At 44.9% G+C, this 21,190-nt stretch overlaps 1 protein-coding gene across 1 annotated transcript in view; it reads right to left on the reverse strand.

The window, feature by feature from the left end:
- The window catches only part of LOC141095336 (vesicle-associated membrane protein 1-like), a 105,295-nt gene extending 90,020 nt beyond the window's left edge, over positions 1-15,275 (reverse strand). Inside the window, exon 1 of the mRNA XM_073581309.1 lies at positions 15,069-15,275. Within this exon, the coding sequence (XP_073437410.1) occupies positions 15,069-15,070 (2 nt within the window). The 5' untranslated portion in view covers positions 15,071-15,275. The remainder of the gene's footprint in view (positions 1-15,068) is intronic.
- Between the last annotated feature and the right edge of the window lie 5,915 nt (positions 15,276-21,190).

A 21,190-nucleotide genomic window follows, 5' to 3' on the forward strand; every position in this document is an offset into this window, starting at 1 on the left:
AGATGGAGGATATGGCTGATAGACACTCCGGGATTATGGACAGCAGAGAGTTGACATCTGGGCCAGAGAGGTAGATCTGAGTGTCATCAGCATAAAGGTGGTACTGGAATCCATGGGACCTTATGAGTTAACCCAGGCCAAGTGTATAGATTGAGAAGAGTAGGGGTCCTAGAACAGGGCCTTGGGGGACTCCAACAGAGAGAGGGTGGGATGAGGAGGTAGTGTGGAAGTGGGAGACGCTGAATGTGCGGTTGGAAAGGTATGAGGAGATCCAGGATAGGGCGAGGTCTTTGATGCCAAAGGAGAGAGGATCTGTAGTAGGAGGCAGTGGTCAACTGTGTCAAATGCAGAGGACAGGTCTAGAAGCAGGAGTATAGAATATTTGTCCTGCTTGGTCAGGGCTGTCTCAGTGGAGTGATGGGGGCGGAAACCAGATTGTAGACTGTCAAAGAGCAAGTTAGATGGGAGGTGGGAGGAAAGTTCAACGTGGAACCCTGTCAGTGATGTTTGAGAGGGAGTTATGGGGTTTGGGCATTGGTCTGCTGTACAAAGGGTTTGTGGTGGATGAACAATGAAGACTTGCCTTGTTTGGTCGATCTTATTTTTGAAGTGTGTGGCAAAGTCCTCAGCAGAGATGAGGGAGGTTGGAGGGGGCAGTGTTGGGTGGAGGAGGGAGTTAAAAGTTTTGAATAACTGTTCTCAATGTCCATGTACATTAGTAATGAAATAGCACAGCAACTGCAAATTACATGCAAACAGTTAATGGTGGATGATGGTCAGCGCCTTAATCCCCATCACCTCACACTGGCAGAGAAGGGTCATCTAACTAGCTCAAAAGTAGAGAGGGCAATACAGACCAAATACAGAGCTAAATCAGGAAACAGATGAGTTTGTATATAGCAGAAGTAAAAACCAGGAGGACAAAGTAATAATCAAGGTCAGAATAATCTGATAACCGGCAGCTTGCAGCTGTGCGTTTAAAAGGAATCTGTCAGTAGGATGAACCCTCATAAATCATCTATATGGGAGTGTAGGACAAAGAAACTTCAATAAAAATATACCTTAACATCTGTAATCAAAGGTCTTATTCCAGAGAAATCCATTTTTTTCTTGATTTGTAAATGAGCTGCTAAGATCTATGGGCCAGAATCTGCCTCCAGAGCTATTTTACATGAAAGGGGTGTCACCATTGAAAAACATATAACTAACACAGAACAGTAGAACTGAACTTCGTCTTCTTACAAACACATTAGCAGCTGCAGCTCTCACAGCTCTGCTGTACTGCAACACTATTACAACCCTGCATGCCTGTGAGATGGAAGATGAAGCTGAGGGGGACCTGCAGATGTGTCAGGTATAATCACACACAGCTCTGCAGTGAGATCTGGAGAGCAGAGAGCAGTCATTACACATCACGCTGGTAACCATTACACATCACACTGGAAACACCTCCTTTAATTTACAATAAGCCTTGGAAGTAGATTCTCAGGTAGAATCTTAAGATCCCATAAATCTTAACAGCTCATTTACATAAGAAAATGTGAATTCCTCTGGAATAAAGCGGGAGTCAAACATAGCAATCTTGCTAGCGAGATCGCTGCTGAGTCACAACTTTTGTGACACAACAGCGATCTCACCAGCGAGATCGCTGTGTGTGACAGCGATCAGCGACCGGCCCCCCTGCCGGTATCGCTGATTGCTGCAAGAAACCTCTGGACATATTTTTCGTCGCTGGTCTCCCGCTGGCCAGCACGCATCGCTGCGTGTGACAGGCGGAAGACCAGCAATCAGCTGTAAAAAATATTAAAAAAAATAAAAAATATTGTTATTCTTACCTTCCGACATCCCGCGCAGCCATCCCGCCTCTCTCCACGCTCCCAATCCCAGTGATCCTTTGCACGAATGACCACGAGACGTCGCGCTGCCACGAGACCGTGACATTCTTGCGGTCATTCTTGCAAAGGATTACTAGGACTGGAGCGTGGAGAGAGGCTGGACTAACTCTATTTTTTTACAGGGATATGGCATCAGCGCTAACGAACACAGCGATGCCGGGCGCTCGGCATCGCTGTGCTGATCGCTGGTGAAGCTGCCTGTTTGACAGCTCACCAGCGATCACATAGCGACTTACCAGCGATCCTGACACGTTGATATCGTTGTCGGGATCGCTGGTAAGTCGCTATGTGTGACTCCAGCTTAAGGGTGCTTTCACATTGTGTTTAGGCACTCGTTTAGTGGCCCCATCAGGGCATACGTCCAAACCATCCACAAAACGGGATCTGGGTGCATGTGCTAATAGGGCCATAGAACACACCTTCGCTCTACCGGCACTATTATAGTCTATGGCCCCATAGGCGCATACATCCAAATCCCGTTTTGCATGTGAAGCTTGTGGTTCAGATTTTCAAGGTAACCAATGGGAGAAATGTGCAATTTTGCAGGTAAGAGTCTGCTCTTCCATACTTACTAGTCTATGCAATTTCTCAGTAATGAACAAGGGTTTATTATAGTTACTGGTGATTTTTGGAATGAGTCTAATCGATATTTGTGATTAATCCGCACCTTGCCTGACGTCACTATTACATCAGAAGGATCATGTAGTGAGGTCTCCCCGCTTGCACCAACGTGACGTTCTGCACCCCCTGGGGACACGTAAGGTCAGCTTGGTACAGTTTTACACAGACACCCCCTATCCACACGGGACCAGGGAGGCTCGGGAAGTGGGAGGATGTGACAACACGCTTGCTCACAACCCTGACAGACCCCTTTCACTAGCAGTGCACCAGTGAAACAGAGTGCTGCCAGCTGGTCAGACTGCCACCAGTTCCTTGTCAGCATGCTCCAGTAGCATGAAAAGTTAACTCGAGAATACGTACATGTGGATTTGTGGATCATGTCAATTACCGGTTTGATTTTCGAACGTGTGTGCTTGACTGCAGGGGGCATGAGCTGCCTGCTGGTTTCTAGTTCCTTTACAGACATTACTTGACCTGGTCCCCTCTTTCAAAGCATAACAGACAGAGTGACCACATGGCCTTACACTAGCCTCTATCCCCTTGGGTCACTCCCCTCCTGCTCTAGGGACTAAACCAAAAGCCCCTCCCCTTGCTCATAGCAACTAAAAACTCCAACATATGGAGGCAAATATTATTATAAGAGTGTCAAATGGAAAAAAGGAAATCTCTCACCCAATATGTGTCGTCCCTAGGATGAAGTGCAAGATGCCTCAAGCAGTATATACAACGACACCAGCCTCATCAGGTCTGCAAATGGTTAAAAGCAGGACTTTGACCCTGTTAGCCCCTTTGGGTCAATACAATAGCCCTAGAAACCCCATAGATCCCACTGTTACAAGGGCAGTCCACAGCTTTCTCTAAGTTGTACTTGCCTTATATAGCCCTGTGTGCCTTCCAACGCATTTCTCCTTGTAGATCTTCAGGGGAGGACATGTGCACGCATATGTTAACAAAAAAGGCTAGGTTTCCACTGCCCACCCTGCTAGTTGTCAGAATAGTATCGGGCATCTAGGGCTATTGTATTGACCCGCAGGGTCTAACATTGTCAATGTTCATGCTTTACCCATTTGCAAAATGTAGATCTCGAAATTGTAATCGGTGTGTGACCAGGACATATAGTAAGTCCATATTCTCCTTAATAAATCATAGCTGACTCAACAAAGCAGTTTAGGGGGTCTTAGGGGTACTTCACACATAGCGAGATCGTTAGCGAGATTGCTGAAACGTCACAGGTTTTGTGATGCAACAGCAACCTCATCAGCGATCTCGCTACGTGTGACACATAACGGCGACCGCCCCCTCGCTGGATATCGCTGATCGTGCTCAAATGTCCTAGGATATTTTTTAATCGTTGGTGTCCCGCTGGTCAGCATGCACCGCTGTGTTTGATGCCATAACAACGACGAGCGACCTCGTTGGCGACTCTGAACTCAGGGACGCAGGAGGGACTCGTCAGAATAGCTGCTGTGTGACAAGGTCCCAATGACCGCCGAGGTCGTTATACGGATCGCCATATCATTGCTGCGTCACTGAGTAGATCTGGCTGTTTGACAGCTTACTAGCGACCATGTAGCGACACACCAGCGATCCTTACCAGGTCGTGTCATTGTCGGGATCACTGGAGCGTCGCTATGTGTAGCGGTACCTGATACTATCTAGCTGGTGGGGGTGTGAATTTCTTCTCTGAAGCTGATAAGGCTGCCCCCCCCTGCTGAGCAAGGTGTACTGTTACAGCTGCACAAAAGAAGGGGGTTTTATAATCCCATTTCATATAGGATACAAATGATTGACATGAAATTATATCTCCAATACTCATTATAACACTGGTAAATGTGCATTATAGTTTCAACATTGTTTAGCTTCCGAGTTCAGGAACACACAGTACCTGTGCTACAGAGAACCTAACAAGCCGGGTCCTGGGAATGTTCCCATCTCCCCTTGTTACATTCACATATTTAAAATGAGCTGTTATAAACACATCAAAAATATCCTGATTTGTCAGCTTTGAGAGGAGTTCAGTGTGAAATTTTAATTAACTTGCAATTAAAGAGAGAAAATATTATCACACATTTAAGAACAGTAGGTAGGAACAGATGAATCTCAATCCTTTGTACCAACATACACTATGCAGCTACAAGTCATGATAAATGGCTGCATCTGTATGGAGATTTTTTACAACACCTGAATTTCTGTACATAAAAATATGTCACATAATTGGAGCCATTTATATTCAGTTTGTTCCATTTTTTGCTCATATTTTCACAAATTGATCAATGTATTCCGCCATTTACTACACCATTTTTGTTGTATGGCGCTAAAGATGACAAAAAGGGGGCACAGTTCTTTGCATGAAGTACAACCTATTTAAGACACTGTGTGCACATACCCTAAAAGTAAAACCCACCATCAATCAGTACATGACTACATCACCAAAATCACCATCAGTACGTGAACACATCACCAAGAACACCATAAGTACATGGCTGCAGCATTATAACCATCATCAGAACGATCATCAGTATACGAATACGACACCAAGCATAGCACCGTGATTAATTGCAATTTCAAGTCACACCTGACATACAGTGCCTTGCGAAAGTATTCGACCCCCCTGGAACTTTTCAACCTTTTCCCACATATCATGTGTCAAACATCAAGATTCCCCCTCCTCCTGAACCTTCCAATCCACCAAATAAAGTTTTTTGCCTCGTACACCTTGTGTCCCACAGAGGCATAGGCCTCAGGCTCATCCAAAGACAAGTCTGATGCCCTGGCAGATGACTTGAAAAACCGGGACATGAGAACAGGTTTGAGAAGGGACACGTGGAAGGCGTCAGGGATGGCTAAATCGCCAGGAGCAGAAGTTGTAGCGGGGCACCGAAGTGTGTCAGCGGGCGTCTTCATTCTCATTTTAGAGATTTGAGTGACATGCGGGGTGCGACCCAGACTGTCGCGGACCTCATTGCCCGTTCTGCAACCGGCAAGGGATACAGTAACCCTGCGGCCTCTGTTTAGAGGAGCTACTCCGAGCACAGGAGGCGCATGCCTGAATGAATTTTTTAGTGTCCTGAGCCCTGTGTGGCTACCAATAAGAGCTAGCCAGGAGTTTTGTGGTTTGCTTGTAACCAAAGTGACCATCCACCCTGGACGAGTGTGCCCACGCGAGAACCTTGGACTGCAAGTGAGGCGGGACAAAGGTCTTGCCCGGTGGTACTGGCTCAGGGACGACCGGAACCATGGACCTCAGATTCCCAGTGATCCGCGAGCACCTCCGCAGAGACTACTTGGACACTGCCCCCCATGCACCTTCCCACACCGTCCTTGCTCCAGCCCAGTATACTCCCCGAGGACCACTCTATATGAGGGGAATGGCAATGGAGCCAGGTGAGTCTGAGAACCACCTGGTCGATGCCCTTTGGCATAATGAGCAGGGACAACGTCTCGCGATGAGACGGGGAGATTGAGAACCCCAGGGGTGCTGTCTGGTGGGTAATCTGAGATGGTAAGGTAGATCCGTTGACCACCCTGACGGTCACGGGGTGAGGAAGTGGTACCAGTGGAATAGCGTGCTTTTGGGCGAAGGCTGAAGACATAAAATTTCCTTCTGCCCCAGAGTCCACCGTGACCTTTACCTCCCAGGTGGAAGCTCCACTGTCTAACGTCCCTCGGAATACCGGTTTGGAGGAGAAAGTTTTCATATTAGGTAGATCCCCACCAACTACTACTGGAGGTGAACTTTTTTTGATCGCTGCGGACACCTGTTAGCCAGGTAGCCAGACTGTCGACACAGGTAGCAGCATGTGGAGCCCTGTGCCGGACACGGTTTGGGACGGTACGAGACACATCCATGGGCTCAGGAGGTAAAACTTCTAGATCAGGGGGTTCAAGAAATTCAGAGAAGTCAGGAGCCACCCTAAGCTTCTGTCTAGATTGAGTACGTTCCAGCCCGTGCTCCGTAAAACAGAGGACAATACGGGTGGAGATTGCAATCAACTCCTCCAGGCTTATGGGAACCTCTCTGGTAGATAAAGCATCTTTGACATGCTCAGTCAACCCTCTCCAGAACACAGGGATGAGTGCTTTATCAGGCCACTCCAGCTCGGAAGCCAGTGTCCGGAAACGGACGGCGTACTGACTGACCAACAGGGGTCCCTGCGTTAACGCAAGTAACTGGAGAGAGGTGTCGTGAGTAACCCGGGGCCCCAAAAAGACCTGCTTCAGTGATTTTAGAAACTGAGCAGCGCTCAGTACCACAGGGTAATCATGCTCCCACAGTGGCGTGGCCCATTCCAACGCCCTGCTCGACAGGAGAGAGACGATAAACCCCACCTTAGCCCACTCTGTAAGGAATCCGCGGCCAGTGACTCGAGCTGGATAGAGCACTGACTCACGAAACCCCTACAGGTGGCGCTGTCACCAGAAAATTTATCGGGCAACGGGAGGCGGGAAATTGTCGGCATGGACGTGGACATGGACGCCCGGGAGACAGCCTCTGCAATTGTCTGGGCAGCGACCGCAGCAGTATCCGCAGCTGAGGTGGAACTCTCGAGGGCTGCCAGCCTGCCCTCCAGCTGCCGAATGTACCGCTGTAGCTGCTGCTGGTCCGCCATTATTAGCCAGACCCTGGCGCTAGTATAATGTTAGGAACGGTGGAGCGCACTAAATAAAAAAAGTGCGTTCGCCGCTTGGGGTCCACCATGCAGAAGGTGTTAAAACTGCTGCTGAATAATGGCAGACACGCTATATGGCGGTATAACGTGCATGGGTTAAACGCCACCTGATGTGCACTGAGCGGACTTTGTTAGCTCACAGAGGCACTGTAACATAAACGCCGAGCCTGTTAGACTCACAGGTCTCAGTAAAATTGCATGCGCGGTATCCGGTCACAGGCCCAAGGCTGAGGTCGGTGTCCGTCTAGACCTACCATGCGTGCGGTGTCGCTACCATGGATACCGGTAAGTGCTGCTGACTGCAGCGCGGCGGCAAACACAGCCGCTATACGATAGTGCCGTGAGACGAGACACAATCGGATGCTAGTGTAGAGGTGCGGAGCGCACAGTGGCCTATGACTTGCCACTGACTGGCGCTGACTCTTTCCCTAGGTCCCTATCCACATGCGTAATATCAGAGGGAGGGGAATCTTAATAAGTCAGTCACCACAGTCATACATCCATCAACATTCACACATCTAGCAAGAAGAGTCTATACTAGCGCATGGCCGAGCAGTCATGCGGGCCTTTTATAGCCGTGTGCTGCCGGGACCTTCCAGATCTCTGAGATGGACCAATCAGATCTGGAGAAGGACCTGAGCACGTGACTCCCAACCTCCAATGGGAAATCGTCTCGTGAGCATGCTCAGAGGAGCGGCAGAGGGACTTAGCCTCAGGAATGGCTTGCTAAAGAGCAGCATGTGAGGCTCTGGATTCCTGTCGTGCCGCTGCAGGAATCCGACGCCTAACAATCAGAAAGTCTTGTGGCCTAGAGGGAAAACCTGATGAACCCCACTAGGGTTAGAATTGGAAGAACTTACGTGGCAACTCCCACAAAAGGGCATAACTTCCTTGTAAAGAGAAAATTAGCAATAACCACGCCCCCTTGAGGAAGCGACTATCACACTCGCGAAATGCGCGTCGGGGATTGTGGCCGCATCTAGGACTAAAAGTTATTTAACTCTTCATTTTCTCTATTTTTGTTACTGCATACCATTTAATGATAGCTTTATTTGTGACAAGCACAAGTCTGTTACGGATTGTATTAATCATAGATTCATAGAATCGTAGAGTTGGAAGGGACCTCCTGGGTCATCTGGTCCAACCCACTGCTCAAAAGCAGGATTCGCTAAATCATCCCAGACAGATGTCTGTCCAACCTCTGTTTGAAGACTTCTATTGAAGGAGAACTCACCACATCTCGTGGCAGCCTGTTCCAATCATTGATCACGCTAACTGTCAAAAAGTTTTTTCTAATATCTAACCTGTGTCTCCTCCCATTCAGTTTCATCACATTGCTTCTAGTCTTTCCTTGTGCAAATGAGAATAAAGATGATCCTTCTACAATGTGACAGCCCTAGAGATATTTGTAGACAGCTATTAAGTCTCCTCTAGGTCTTCTCTTCTGCAACCTTTCCTCATAAGACAGGGTTTGCAGACCGGTCACCATTCTGGTCGCTCTTTTCTGAACTTGCTCCAGTTTGTTGATGTCTTTTTTAAAATGTGGTGCCCAAAACTGGACACAGTTTTCCAGATGAGGTCTGACCAAAGAGGAGTAGAGGGCAATAATGACTTCACGTGATCTAGACTGTATGCTTCTTTTAATACATCCTAGAATTGCATTTGCCTTTTTTGCTGCTGCATCACACTGTTGACTCATTCAGTCTGTGATCTATTAGTATACCCAAGTCTTTTTCACATGTGCTGTTGCTTAGCCCTATTCCTCCCATTCTGTATATGCTTTTTTCATTTTTATTGCCCAGATGTAGTACTTTGCATTTTTCCCTGTTAAAAACCATTCTGTTAGTTGCTGCCCACTGCTCCAGTTTATTTATATCTTTTTGAATCCTCTCTCTCTCTTCTCTAGTATTAGCTATTCGTCCTAGCTTTGTGTCATCAGCAAATTTAATCAGTTTACCCTTAATTCCTTCATCTAAATCGTTGATAAAGATGTTGAACAACACAGGGCCCAGGACAGAGCCCTGTGGTACCCCACTTGAGACATTCTTCCAACTGGATGTGCAGCCATTTACGACCACTCTTTGGGTCCGATCACTAAGCCAGTTATGAATCCACCTAACAGTTGCCTTGTCCATTCCATACTTAGCCATTTTTTTTAATAAGGATTGTGTGAGATACTTAAGTCAATATATACTATATCTACAGCATTTCCCTGATCCACCCAATCAGTGATTCTGTCATAGAAGGAAATTAAGTTAGTCTGACATGACTTATTAGTTACAAACTCATGCTGATTCTGTTTAATCACTTCATTCTTATCCAGGTACTTACATACATGTTGTTTAATAATTTGTTCAAAGATCTTTCCTGGTATAGAAGTCAGACTCACCGGCCTATAGTTGCCTGGGTCCACCTTCTTCCCCTTTTTGAAGATAGGAACAACATTTGCTCTTCTCCAGTCTTCTGGGACTTCTCCTGTCCTCCAAAAATTTTCAAAGATTATGGAGAGGGGTTCAAAAATTTCTTCTGCTATCTCCTTCAGTACTCTGGGGTGTAATTCATCTGGACCTGGAGACTTGAATTCATTTAGTTTAGCTAAGTGTTTCATCACTATCCTTCTGTTTATAGATATCCTGGATTCTTCTATTCCCTTAATAGGACAGTGAAGAACAGTTGATGTTACATTTCCTTTCTGAGAGAAAACAGATGCAAAATAGGAATTTAAAAGTTCGGCCTTCTCAACATCCTGTCTTACCATTTCATCATTTTCATCCTGTAAAAATCCTATAGCATCTTTGACTTTTCTTTTACTTTTAACATATCCCCAGAATCCTTTATTATTGCTTTTGATGTCTCTTGCAAGCCTCAATTCATTATCAGCTTTAGATAATCTGATTTGTGCCCTGCAAGTTCTGCAGACAGCATTATATTCTTCTTTAGATATACCTCCCTCTTTCCGTTTTATAAACATTTCTTTCTTCCTTTTTAGCATGTGCTTAAGTTCTGTGTTCATCCATCCGGTTTCCTTAAATGCTTCCTATTCTTCCCTCTTTTCGGAATTGTTAACAATTGTGCTTTGAGAATTTTATTTTTCAAGAAATACCCATCCTTCCTGGACATTTTTGTCTTTAAGGATATCCAGCCATTGGATCCCTCCAATTCTCTTTCTGAATCCCTTAAGATCTGCCTTTCTGAAATCTAACCTTGACGTCTGAGTCTTCACCGGTCTTCCTCCTCTAGTTATCCAAAATTCTAAAATAGCATGGTCGCTACCTCCTAGGGTCCCAGACACTTTTACCTCCTCAACCATTTCCTCCCTGTTTATAAGGATTAGATCCAAGGTAGCAGTTCCCCTTGCTTTCTCCCCTACCTTTTGGAAGATGAAGTTGTCAGCAAGAGAGGATAAGAATTTCCTTGACCTGTTAGTTTTGCCTGAGGGAGATTCTCAACAAATGTCTGGATAGTTGAAATCTCCCATGACAACTATGTCATATTTTTTGGAGAACTTGGCCATTTGATGCATAAAGAGTTCATCCACATCTTCAGTTTGCACAGGCGGCCTGTAGTAAATTCCTGGATACATGGTTTAGCTTGGGTGGATTCATTCAATCCCTCACAATTCATGTGGGTGGGTGGTTTGATCCAACTTTATTCTTTTCCATGTGGCTATATAATATGATAATTGATAGTGGTTCCTGGTGTTTCAATATGCTAGTCTGGTCCTAATTTGCGGCTGCTTATTTTCCGTTTCTTGTGGATCATATTTTTCTCCATACATGTTACCAATTTTTTAATGTTTTTGCAATTGATATTTAATGGATAAATTTGTATCAATAAAATTGGCATATCTTTAATATATGGTGAGTGGTGACTCATGTTCTTTTTTTTGGTATATGGCATTTTTGAGTCAATATATTTGTGATTATTGTGGTTAATTATATTCTGGTGTTTTATATTCATCAACATTAGCAATATGTAGTGAAAAGCTTTAATTGTTATTACAATTGCACCGTTATATGGTTCATTGTTAATTTGCATTGTTTAGTAACATCGATTGTTTGATCATTACTGTAAATCACACAGTTGACTGACTGTTCTTGCCTCGTGTCCTCTGTGCATTGCATCCTGCATTACACATTCATACTCCACTCTCCTGAGCCATGCTCTTCTACACGATATTTTGAGCAATAGGCGTCCCAGGCGTCCCAGGACCAAGTCACCTACCGATCTGCTTAGAATTAATGAATCTAAACATATAAAAATTCTCACAAAAGTTTAATTACCTTTTAGGGTGCATCTTCATTTCGAACATTATTTTTTTTGGGTGAAATGATTTTTAAGCTTGCCTAAAAGGGGTCTATTACAACCAAAATGCCAATTAAACTGGGCGGCAACAATTTTGCTCAGCCCACTTTGTGGATTTTGGGTGAATTATGTTCAATTTGCTTTTTTTCTCAGTTATTTTTTGTTGTTCCCATACACACAAAGGAAATAAACGTGTATAACAAAACATGTGTAATTGCAATAACTTTCTGGGAGAAATGCTTCATTTTCTGGAACAATTTAAAGGGTGCTAACACTTTCGACCATGACTGTATGTTATGACCTCAACATTGTCTGCCCTTGTGAATTTATGACTAAAATTACTTCCTTATAAACGAAAATCATCACACTGTCCTTCATTATGAATTATACTCACCATAGCTTCTTGAGTTATAAGCTATGATCTTCACACTGTCCCCATCCCTTGCTACCCTTTTCAAAATGTCCCCCCATTGCCCTCTCTTCACACTGTCCCCCTCAAACTGCAACCATTCCATAATGAACCCTCTTTTCACATAGTATCATGGGGGGACAGTCTCTCCATACTGAGTCCCCCATACTGCCACTTCTACATACTGAACCCCCATCCTGTCCTTTCTCCATTTTGAGCCCCACATGCCAATCCTCTGCATACTGAACCCCCTTTCCCCTTTCTTCCCCCTTCCATACTGAGCCTGTCAAGCTTCCCTTTGTCCATATGTAAGGTTCGGCCAGGACCGTAGTCATGGCCGAGGACTCCTGGGCATTAGTGTCCTGGTCTCCCCTCACAGAAAAATAATGTCCACTAGTCAGCATACCTGCGTCTCCAGGTCCGGCTTCTTCAGGATCTTCCCTATGTAGCATGGGACCCTCTCAAGGTGGATTTACATTAACTGAGACACAGTCCATTTCAGCTTTAACAAGAGCATCTTTACTGGGTTTGTTACACAGCACATCCAAAGTCTTCACAGCTTTTACAACAGGCTTCGCAAAACAATGTTCCTTTTCTTTCCCTGCACTATGCTCGTGATCACAAGGAATGGGCCCGGGTTGGACCATCCCTGATGCTTCCTCAGCATCCTCTCTGCATAGCTCTGCTACGAATATGCATCCCCTGGTCTGTTTCGCCCCAGACGCAAGATCATTATTTCCCAGAGTCAGAAGCCACTGGGAGAGTGCCCTACCCTTATGTGCTGTTCCCTGCACTTGCATCACATCCTTTCTGTCCAAATCACTGCATTTGTAGGTTCCCCCAGCTGTTTCGCCCCTGGCCCTGAGGGTGTCTGCCCATGCGATGAGTTTCCACATACTGGAACCACTATTGGCTCCCCAACTGTATCTGCCTGCTGCTGTGGTGTCCTGTTGTGTTGGATGACTGGGCTTTACTCCTTCAACATTGCATGGCTGCTTTTATATCCGGGGTCTATAGCACTTGTGGACGGTTCTTGCCTCCCTCACCTTCTGGCCCTAACTCTCCTGTATCTAGCCTTACCAAACAGCAGCCCATCCTATCTTAACTATTTCCTATCCCTATTCCTATACTACACACTATACACTAGCTGAGAGCCTTGAACACTATAATGCCCCCCATCTAGTGGCCACTATTAGGAACTACGCTTACCCTATTGTAAGACCACAATAACACATCATTGTACATTATACACAGTTCACATCATGGTAACACACATTCAAGTGTAGCAATACCAATAAAGCATAATGGTAATACACATTTAAGTGTAGCAGTACCAATCAATAGAATAATTATCTTAACAGTAGAAAGAATGGCTTAATATACTTATTACACAACAGTACCGGGACAACAGGTATGTCATGTATAGCACATCCCTACACATACTGACCCCAAGCTGCCCCTTAACCATATTGAGCTTTCATGCTGCTCATCGCCTTACTGAGCCCCCAATGCTTCCCTTCTTTATACTGTGCCCCCCATGCTGCCTCTTTTCAATACTAAGCCCCCCAAGTTGCCAAATCTCCACACTGAGCCCCCAAGCCTCCCAGTCTCCATACTGAGCCACTCATGCTGCCCCTATTACTAACTGGGCATCTGTATTTTTCCATACTGAGCTCCCTGAAGCTACTGCTTCTCCTTACCGAGACTCTTGTGCAACCCCTACTCCATACTGAGCCACTGACACTAGTCCTTCTCTGTACCAAGCTCCTCACACTGCCCCTTTTAAATGCTGAGCACCCCAAGCTGACCCTTCTCCATACTGAGCTCTCTCTGCTGGCCACTCATGCTGCCCCTTTTCCATCTTGAGCCTTCATGCAGCCCCTTCTCCATATTCTTTTTTAAAATTTTGTTCTGAGTGCCACCCCCCCACAACCTGACGAATAAGAGGAATCATTTCAAGGACAATGTGGTTTGTTCATTTAAAGGGCTTTTCCCACAAGCAAAGTAGATTTTCATCAATACATATCTATCATTAAAAAAACAAAATAAAAATGTATTACTCTTTAAAGAGAGACCAGTCACCTGGCCAATAGTAGCCTGTCTTTGCTTTTATTTTATTCCTACTACGCCCCTAAGTATTCAAGTTTTTTTTTTAATTCTGCCATATGGTTCCAGAAATATGAACCTTGTTATTTAGTTCTGATGATTTTTATGGTCTGTAACACAGGGAGGTTGTCTGGGGTATGGCTTTAGGCTGCTCTGCATTATCTTCTTGTATGGGCAAAGACAAAGCATGAAATAATACGTCCCATATCTCTGGAACCGTATGGTGACATAAAAAAAAAATCAAATTAAGAATGGGAATAAAATAACAGCAAAAACAGGCCTCTTTTGATTTGGTGACCGGCCCTTTTTATGTAGTGTTGGGTGATAATTGTATACGCTGGAGACATATGATTAGAGTGGGGAGAATAATCCGCCAGTCTCGCATGTGCAAAATGTGATGATAGAAAACTTATAATAAAATTAGCAAGTATTGGACTGACAAGTGACATTAGTATATCATCTCTAGATACGTGAGGAACCATAGCAGCACAGTGAGCTTAGAGTAATCTGAACGGTATTGACAGTGTTTCAATAGTATTAATAACCACAATAACAGGCTACCACCCTCATCGTGGGCAATCAGAAGAACTGAATGATGAGTGTTCTAGTGTTCATTATCATAGCTGAGAAATAAGAATGGCAATATGCATTGTACATCACTACAGCTATAAATATCACAAGACAAACCGTAGCATGCTATTCGCAATAATAACGGTATCAATAATAAACATGTGAATATTGAGGACCTGGAAATAACGCCAGGGGTTCAGATCTCCGACCATATGAGTGAGAGAAGAATAAATGCAATCAGATCATGGAAGAAGTGAGGGGATAAGAATATTTGCACTGTAAGTCAGGGAGCAAAAGTGCTGAGGACCATTGAGATAGTTGTAGAGCTGCCCTCATATACATTAGCAGTGAAGAAAAAAAAAATATATATATATACACAAGATCCAGGGTCTGAGCAGATGTGAAGATGATCAATACTCAGTACACAGACAGCACATAGTCACAAGGGGATCAGCACTGAGTGCATGGACAGCTCCCATGTCTACTACTCACATTGTCTTCTGGAGAGTCCACAGACCTGTTCTCTTCTCAGCTCACAGGGATCTGTCTGTGTGATGGAGCAGGCAACATCCAGCTCTGGGAGGGTCTCTGTATAAGAGGAGGTGAGAGAATACATGGGGGGCTCCCCAGCTGCAGGTGTGAGAGGCTGTGACTGGTGGTGGAGTCATGACATGCACTATCTCAGGGGCATAAAGCAAAGTTCAGGCACTACTGTTACTGTTGGGCCACTGAGTAGGTACCACAGGAGATAACCCATGTCCTAATAACAGGAGCTAATGACCTGTGTTGTCTATGGCAATGCCATCCGACAAAACAAAACACTGCGGAAAATAACATTAAGCCATTACACTGTAGGCAGCATAATGTGGGGGCAACAAGTAGCAGAAGCCTGGGTTGGAGGAGAATCCATCCTGGCCAAAATATAATTAGTAAATTACACATTCCTACTGAGGCCGGTAACTGAATTATAAAGACTGAATGGGCAATTATATCTGAACTAGAACATGAAAATGAGGAAATGAAGACTGATCAGTGAGGGGGGCAGGAGGCTGTGCTGGAGCTCCATGGACACTTCTGGAGAACCTGCTGCCAGTCACATCCGACCACTGTGTCCATCCAGACCGAGGAGGCTGAGCAGGGCAAGCGCGAGGAAGGTTTGTACTTCTGTGACTTGTAAATTGCTTTGGCCACCTGAACCTATTTGACAATTGACTTGCTGACAAGTGGCCAATTATTTAGAGTAATGACTTCAGTGGTCAGTGAGGGAGCTTAGCTGTGTTTCCTTGACCTGATGACCTTATGGATAGATTACAGGTAATTTTAGAGTTTGAAATATAAGTTAACTTTAGGAAACCTGTGACGGCAGTATGATCCAATAAGGAATGTAGAAAAACTAGATTAATGATGGAGCCTCAAAACGGGTTGGAAGGACCTGATTTGGGGCATTTCTATGAGTATTTATTTGGTCAGAAAATGATCAGGACACTGCTTTGTAATGAAATAGGACCAAGGACAAATGACTCTGATAGAAGTTGGGGCAAATTATTATAATGTAGGAGAATTATTTGGTCAGGGATCATTGTTCCTTTATTTAGGTTATAGAAGAAACTAATAGGGGTAGGCTTTATACTATCATGGAGTGGTGGATTATTGGACTATAAGGCACATCATAGAAAACTTTCAGTTGACATCTGAATATAATAATATTCATATAAACATCGCATTCTGACCTGATGATTGTAAAGAGGTCAGTGGTGCAAAATGGACATTATATTTGTCTGCAGCAGTAGTTTTTGCAGAAGTTTTCTTTTACGGTATTTTTTAAAGCAGTTTTTGGAGAAGACCTTTATAAAGAGGCGTTCAAATGGGAATTTTGGAGAGTTGTAAAGTTTCTACTAAACAACTCCTGAAAATGACTCCGACAGATCACATCTTTACAGATCAATTTTGGAAGAAGTTCCTTTGCTTGTGCAGATCAGATATTGACATTTAGTACTTCCACGTTTTAGTGCGTTTGTGGAAGCGTACTAAAAGTGCAAGTAATCCTGCATGTCTTTATCAATAAAGTTTTATCAAAGCCAAATAATTTCCAAAATAAAGTCGTTTTCTTTAAAACATGACTTACCAAAAGGAGACAAAAATGCATGCAAACATGTAATAAAAAATGGATTGAAAAATTTAAAGAGAACATGTCAGCAGTATTTTGTAATGTAAAGCATAGACTTGACTGTAAAGGTGCTATGATACTGCTTCCATTGATATCTTTGGTGAAGAAATCAGCTTTTGGTTCTCCTGTAATCACCATCTGAAGTTTCCTGCTAATTAGATTTCAGTGCACAGGGGCCGGACGGTACCCTGGGTCTTCTCCTCCTTGTCTGTGATTCCCTGACCCCTCCACCTGCCTCCTGTCTGTGAATGACTTTCCTTCTCTGTTGAAATCTCTGCAGTGACCTGTCATCCAGAGGCAGGAGGAGTGGTCGGGGAATCACAGAGCGGAGGCAGGAGGAGTGGCCAGGGAATCACAGACCGGAGACAAGAGTGGTCGGGGAATCACAGAGCAGAGACAGGAGCAGTCACCAGGGAATCACAGACCAGAGGCAGGAGGAGTGGCCAGGGAATCACAGACCGGACACAGGAGGAGTGGTCGGGGAATCACAGACCGGAGACAGGAGGAGGGGCCAGGGAATCACAGACTGGAGACAGGAGGAGGGGCCAAGGAATCACAGACCGGAGACAGGAGGAGTGGTCGAGAAATAACAGACCGGAGACAGGAGGAGGGGCCGAGGAATCACAGACCGGAGACAGGAGGAGGGGCCGGGGAATCACCGACTGGGGGCAGGAGGCGTGGCCAGGGAATCACAGACCAGAGACAGGAGGAGTGGTCGAGAAATCACAGACCGGAGACAGGAGGAGGGGCCGAGGAATCACAGACCGGAGACAGGAGGAGGGGCCGGGGAATCACCGACTGGGGGCAGGAGGAGTGGCCGGGGAATCACAGACCGGAGACAGGAGGAGGGGCCAGGGAATCACAGAACGGAGACAGGAGGAGGGGCCGAGGAATCACAGTTTGGAGGCAGGAGGAGGGGCCAGGGAATCACAGACTGGGGGCAGGAGGAGTGGCCGGGGAATCACAGACCAGAGGTAGGAGGAGTGGTCGAGAAATCACAGACCGGAGACAGGAGGAGGGGCCAGGGAAATCCAGACCGGAGACAGGAGGAGGGGCCGAGGAATCACAGACCAGAGGCAGGAGGAGGGACTGAGGAATCACAGACCGAAGTCAGGGGGAGTGACTGGGGAATTAAAGAGTGGAGCCAGGAGAAGGGGCCAGGGAATCAGAGACCAGAGGCGGAGAGGGGAGTTGGGGAATCACAGACCGGAGCAGGCAGAGGAGCCAGGAAATTACATACAGGCAGGAGGAGATGCAGAAAAACAAAGGATTTCTCCACTAAAATATTCAATGTAATCTGTATTTCAGCCCCATTACAGCCATGTCTTTACTTTACACTACAAAATTGTGCTGACATGTTCATTTAAGAATTAAGTTAGCTAATAGCGGAAGAAATGCTGCAGAAAATCTTCAACATCAAAAACACACCAAATACTCATCGTGGGAACTTAGCTTAACTTATTTTCAAATGCAGAAATTTCTGCAAAACAATCTTCAGAGTTGGAAATTAGCTTACCTTTAAAGCGAATTTGGCATCAGGTTTTTGCTTTGTAATCTGAGAGCACCATAATGTAGGAGCTGAGACCATGATTGCAGCAATGTGTCACTTATAAGGTGGTGTGATGCTCTTTCTAAAAAAATTAGTGTTTTATCAGCAGGAGGTTATCACTACAAGACTAGGTCTCTTGTGCCTCTTTGTCCACTGGTGTGTGTAATCCCACCTCCGCCACTGACTGGCAACTTTCTGTCAATGCACAGTGTACACAGAAAGCTGCAAATCAGTGGTGTGGGTGGGGTAATACAGGGCTCAGCATTCTGAGCACTGCTAGATCTGCAGCAGAGAAAACTGTGATTGTATGAAAATGAATGCATACAGACTAGCAAGTGATGCATCGCTGGAATCAGGATCTCAGTCCCTACATCATGCTGTTCCCAGATTACAGAGCAAAACTTGATGACATATTTCCTTTAAGAAAGAGGCTTCTCAGCATCTGAAGTGGATATTATACGGTTAAATGTCTCAGCTGCCAAACAAAATCTTACATGCTGTAGACCTTTTTGAAAGAAATAAGTGTGTCATATACACATAGCAGACAAAATCTTCAGTTATTACCGCTTGAAAAGAGGCTCTGCAGCAGATGAGGCGTGCATTATAATGAATAATGTCCCCTAAATATACATTTTAAAGGCTATTATAAGTCACCATTATAGACTCAGCTTGCAGCCTTGTGCTCTTACATGGTCTCTGGACTCCTTTGATGACTTGTAAATTGTAATATTATCATTTCCAGTAGAGGGTACAAGAGGCAGGAGTTATTGTACTATAAATGAGGGCGCACATGAATGCTGTATTAGTCACATTTTTTGACCCTTATTAGACTGAGATCAGAGGCTTTGCACTTGCACTGAATAAATCCTTATTTCTGCTGATGCAGGTTTTTGGTTCTCATCTTATATTTATTTGCTGCACTGGACATGAGCAATCATAACAAGAAGCATCTAGAGAAGGACAAGGAGACGAACACATCCTTGGACAGGAATGCCAGAAAGAAGCAGGAGTGGATCCTCCGCAAGAAAGTGTCTTCCATTACTGCAATCTGCGGATCACTGAAGAAGCACAAGTATTATTTCCATATCTGAAAATTACATTGAACTGTTAATAAGTGCTTGTGTAGGGGTTGGGCTTCCATGATGCGGAGTATAGATTTAATCCCTTTATAAAAGAGGTATAGGGTGTTGTGCTTCTTTAATTACAGCAGGTACTGGCTCTTGGTGGCAGAGTGGCTTCAGGGATGGAGGAAGGATGCATGCGTATCCCTGCTCTCTACACTTAGCAACATTTTTTTCGAGAATTTCTAGGGGTGAAACCATGCAAAAAAAAGCCTGAAAAATCACTTACACACTTCAAAAAAAAATTTCTGTTCAGTTCTTTTCCCGCCTGGTGGGAGAAAAGAAAGTGTATGTCACTGAAACAGCTCCTGGAGGAAATGCTCCAAACTAGGCGCTCTGAAATCATAAGGTGTCGGCCTTCACATCTCTAAGACTAAGATTACACTACAACATGTGTTGTACGGCACTTGAAATCACAGAAATTAGTGATGAGCGAAAGTGCTCGGTAATAGATCACTCGATTATCTGGGTGCTTGGATGTGCTCAGATTTAATGCTCGAATATGGGGATTGCCTGCCAGTCACTGTAATGCCGTAGCCATCTTGGTATTGGCATTACTGTGATTGGCTGGCTGTGTGACATCATCAGGGGCTGTAAAAGAACAGGCGCCACCGCGCTTGGCGTACTGACGCCATTGCACATCTCAGGGACAGTTCTGATTGGAGGCAGAAGTAGTTGTCCAGGCCTGTGTGTGCACAGGTTTAAGAGTCCTCTAGTGATGATACTTTGCTGAACCATGATACTAACACACCTTCTAAGGTCTAATCTTGTGTTTTGCTATTTCTATGTGACACATTCTGCATTTAGCCTAGGGACAGCTGCTTGAGCAGAGATACAGCCTTGAGGCAGGGTTTAGGGCTTTGCAGTCCATTGATAAATATAAAGCTGCTGCAGGTGACCACATTTTTTTTCTGAAAGAGACGTAGTAATTTGAAAATGCGTAAGGCATGCTGTAAAGGACGGGGAAGTGCTGCTGATGGTGCGTGAAAACGCCGAGAACGTTGGACAGATGCAACTGCACCTGTTGCTGGAGCATAAGCAACACGCCCATCCAGGACACATAGCTTCCTGTCCCACTTTACAGGGAGGCACGGGACACCACTTCTGAAGCCACACCAGTTTGAGCGGGTGGTGGGTTGGATAGCAGATATTGCTTCCAGCATGCTTGCCAGCACCGCCCAATCTCCCACACTGTCCAGTCTCACTAGCCAAGAGCCTGGATCACTTAATCCTCATCCTTATTCTTCCAACAATGTCGAGTCCCAGGAGACCAATGATTCCACACAAGGACACTTCGAGGATCTCTTTACATCATTATATCTTGATTGTTGCCCCTCACCCTGCACGTTCCAAGAAGGACAGGAGGACATGCTGTTTAGTGATGCTAATGTTATTTGTGTGGTTTTCTTTGCATCCCGAACAATTTTCCTGGCATTTGTCACAGGTGAGGATGTTACCTTTAGTAGCCATTCAAACCCATTTGTGTCAACTTCTGTGCATGTTCTCAGGCCAACATCACCAGGGTATGTAAACTTTTGATCAGGGTCGTTTGGATGTTTTGGGCTGTGATTATGATTTAAAAAGAGAAAACACAGTAGTTTGACAATAAATGGCTTCACCCAACCACTAAACATGAGTGAAAAAAAAGTTTTGGTGTTATCATTCATATTCTCTGAAAAAAGGCCAAGAAAGCAAACATTCTTCCAGGTTATGTAAACTTTTGAGCACAACTGTAATTTTGGCAGTTCTTGCTTCTTTCATAAATTACACTGAAATT

Source organism: Dendrobates tinctorius, unplaced genomic scaffold (genome assembly GCF_039654945.1).
Source record: "Dendrobates tinctorius isolate UK_male_01 unplaced genomic scaffold, ASM3965494v1 ptg000069l, whole genome shotgun sequence".
Taxonomy (NCBI): domain Eukaryota; kingdom Metazoa; phylum Chordata; class Amphibia; order Anura; family Dendrobatidae; genus Dendrobates; species Dendrobates tinctorius.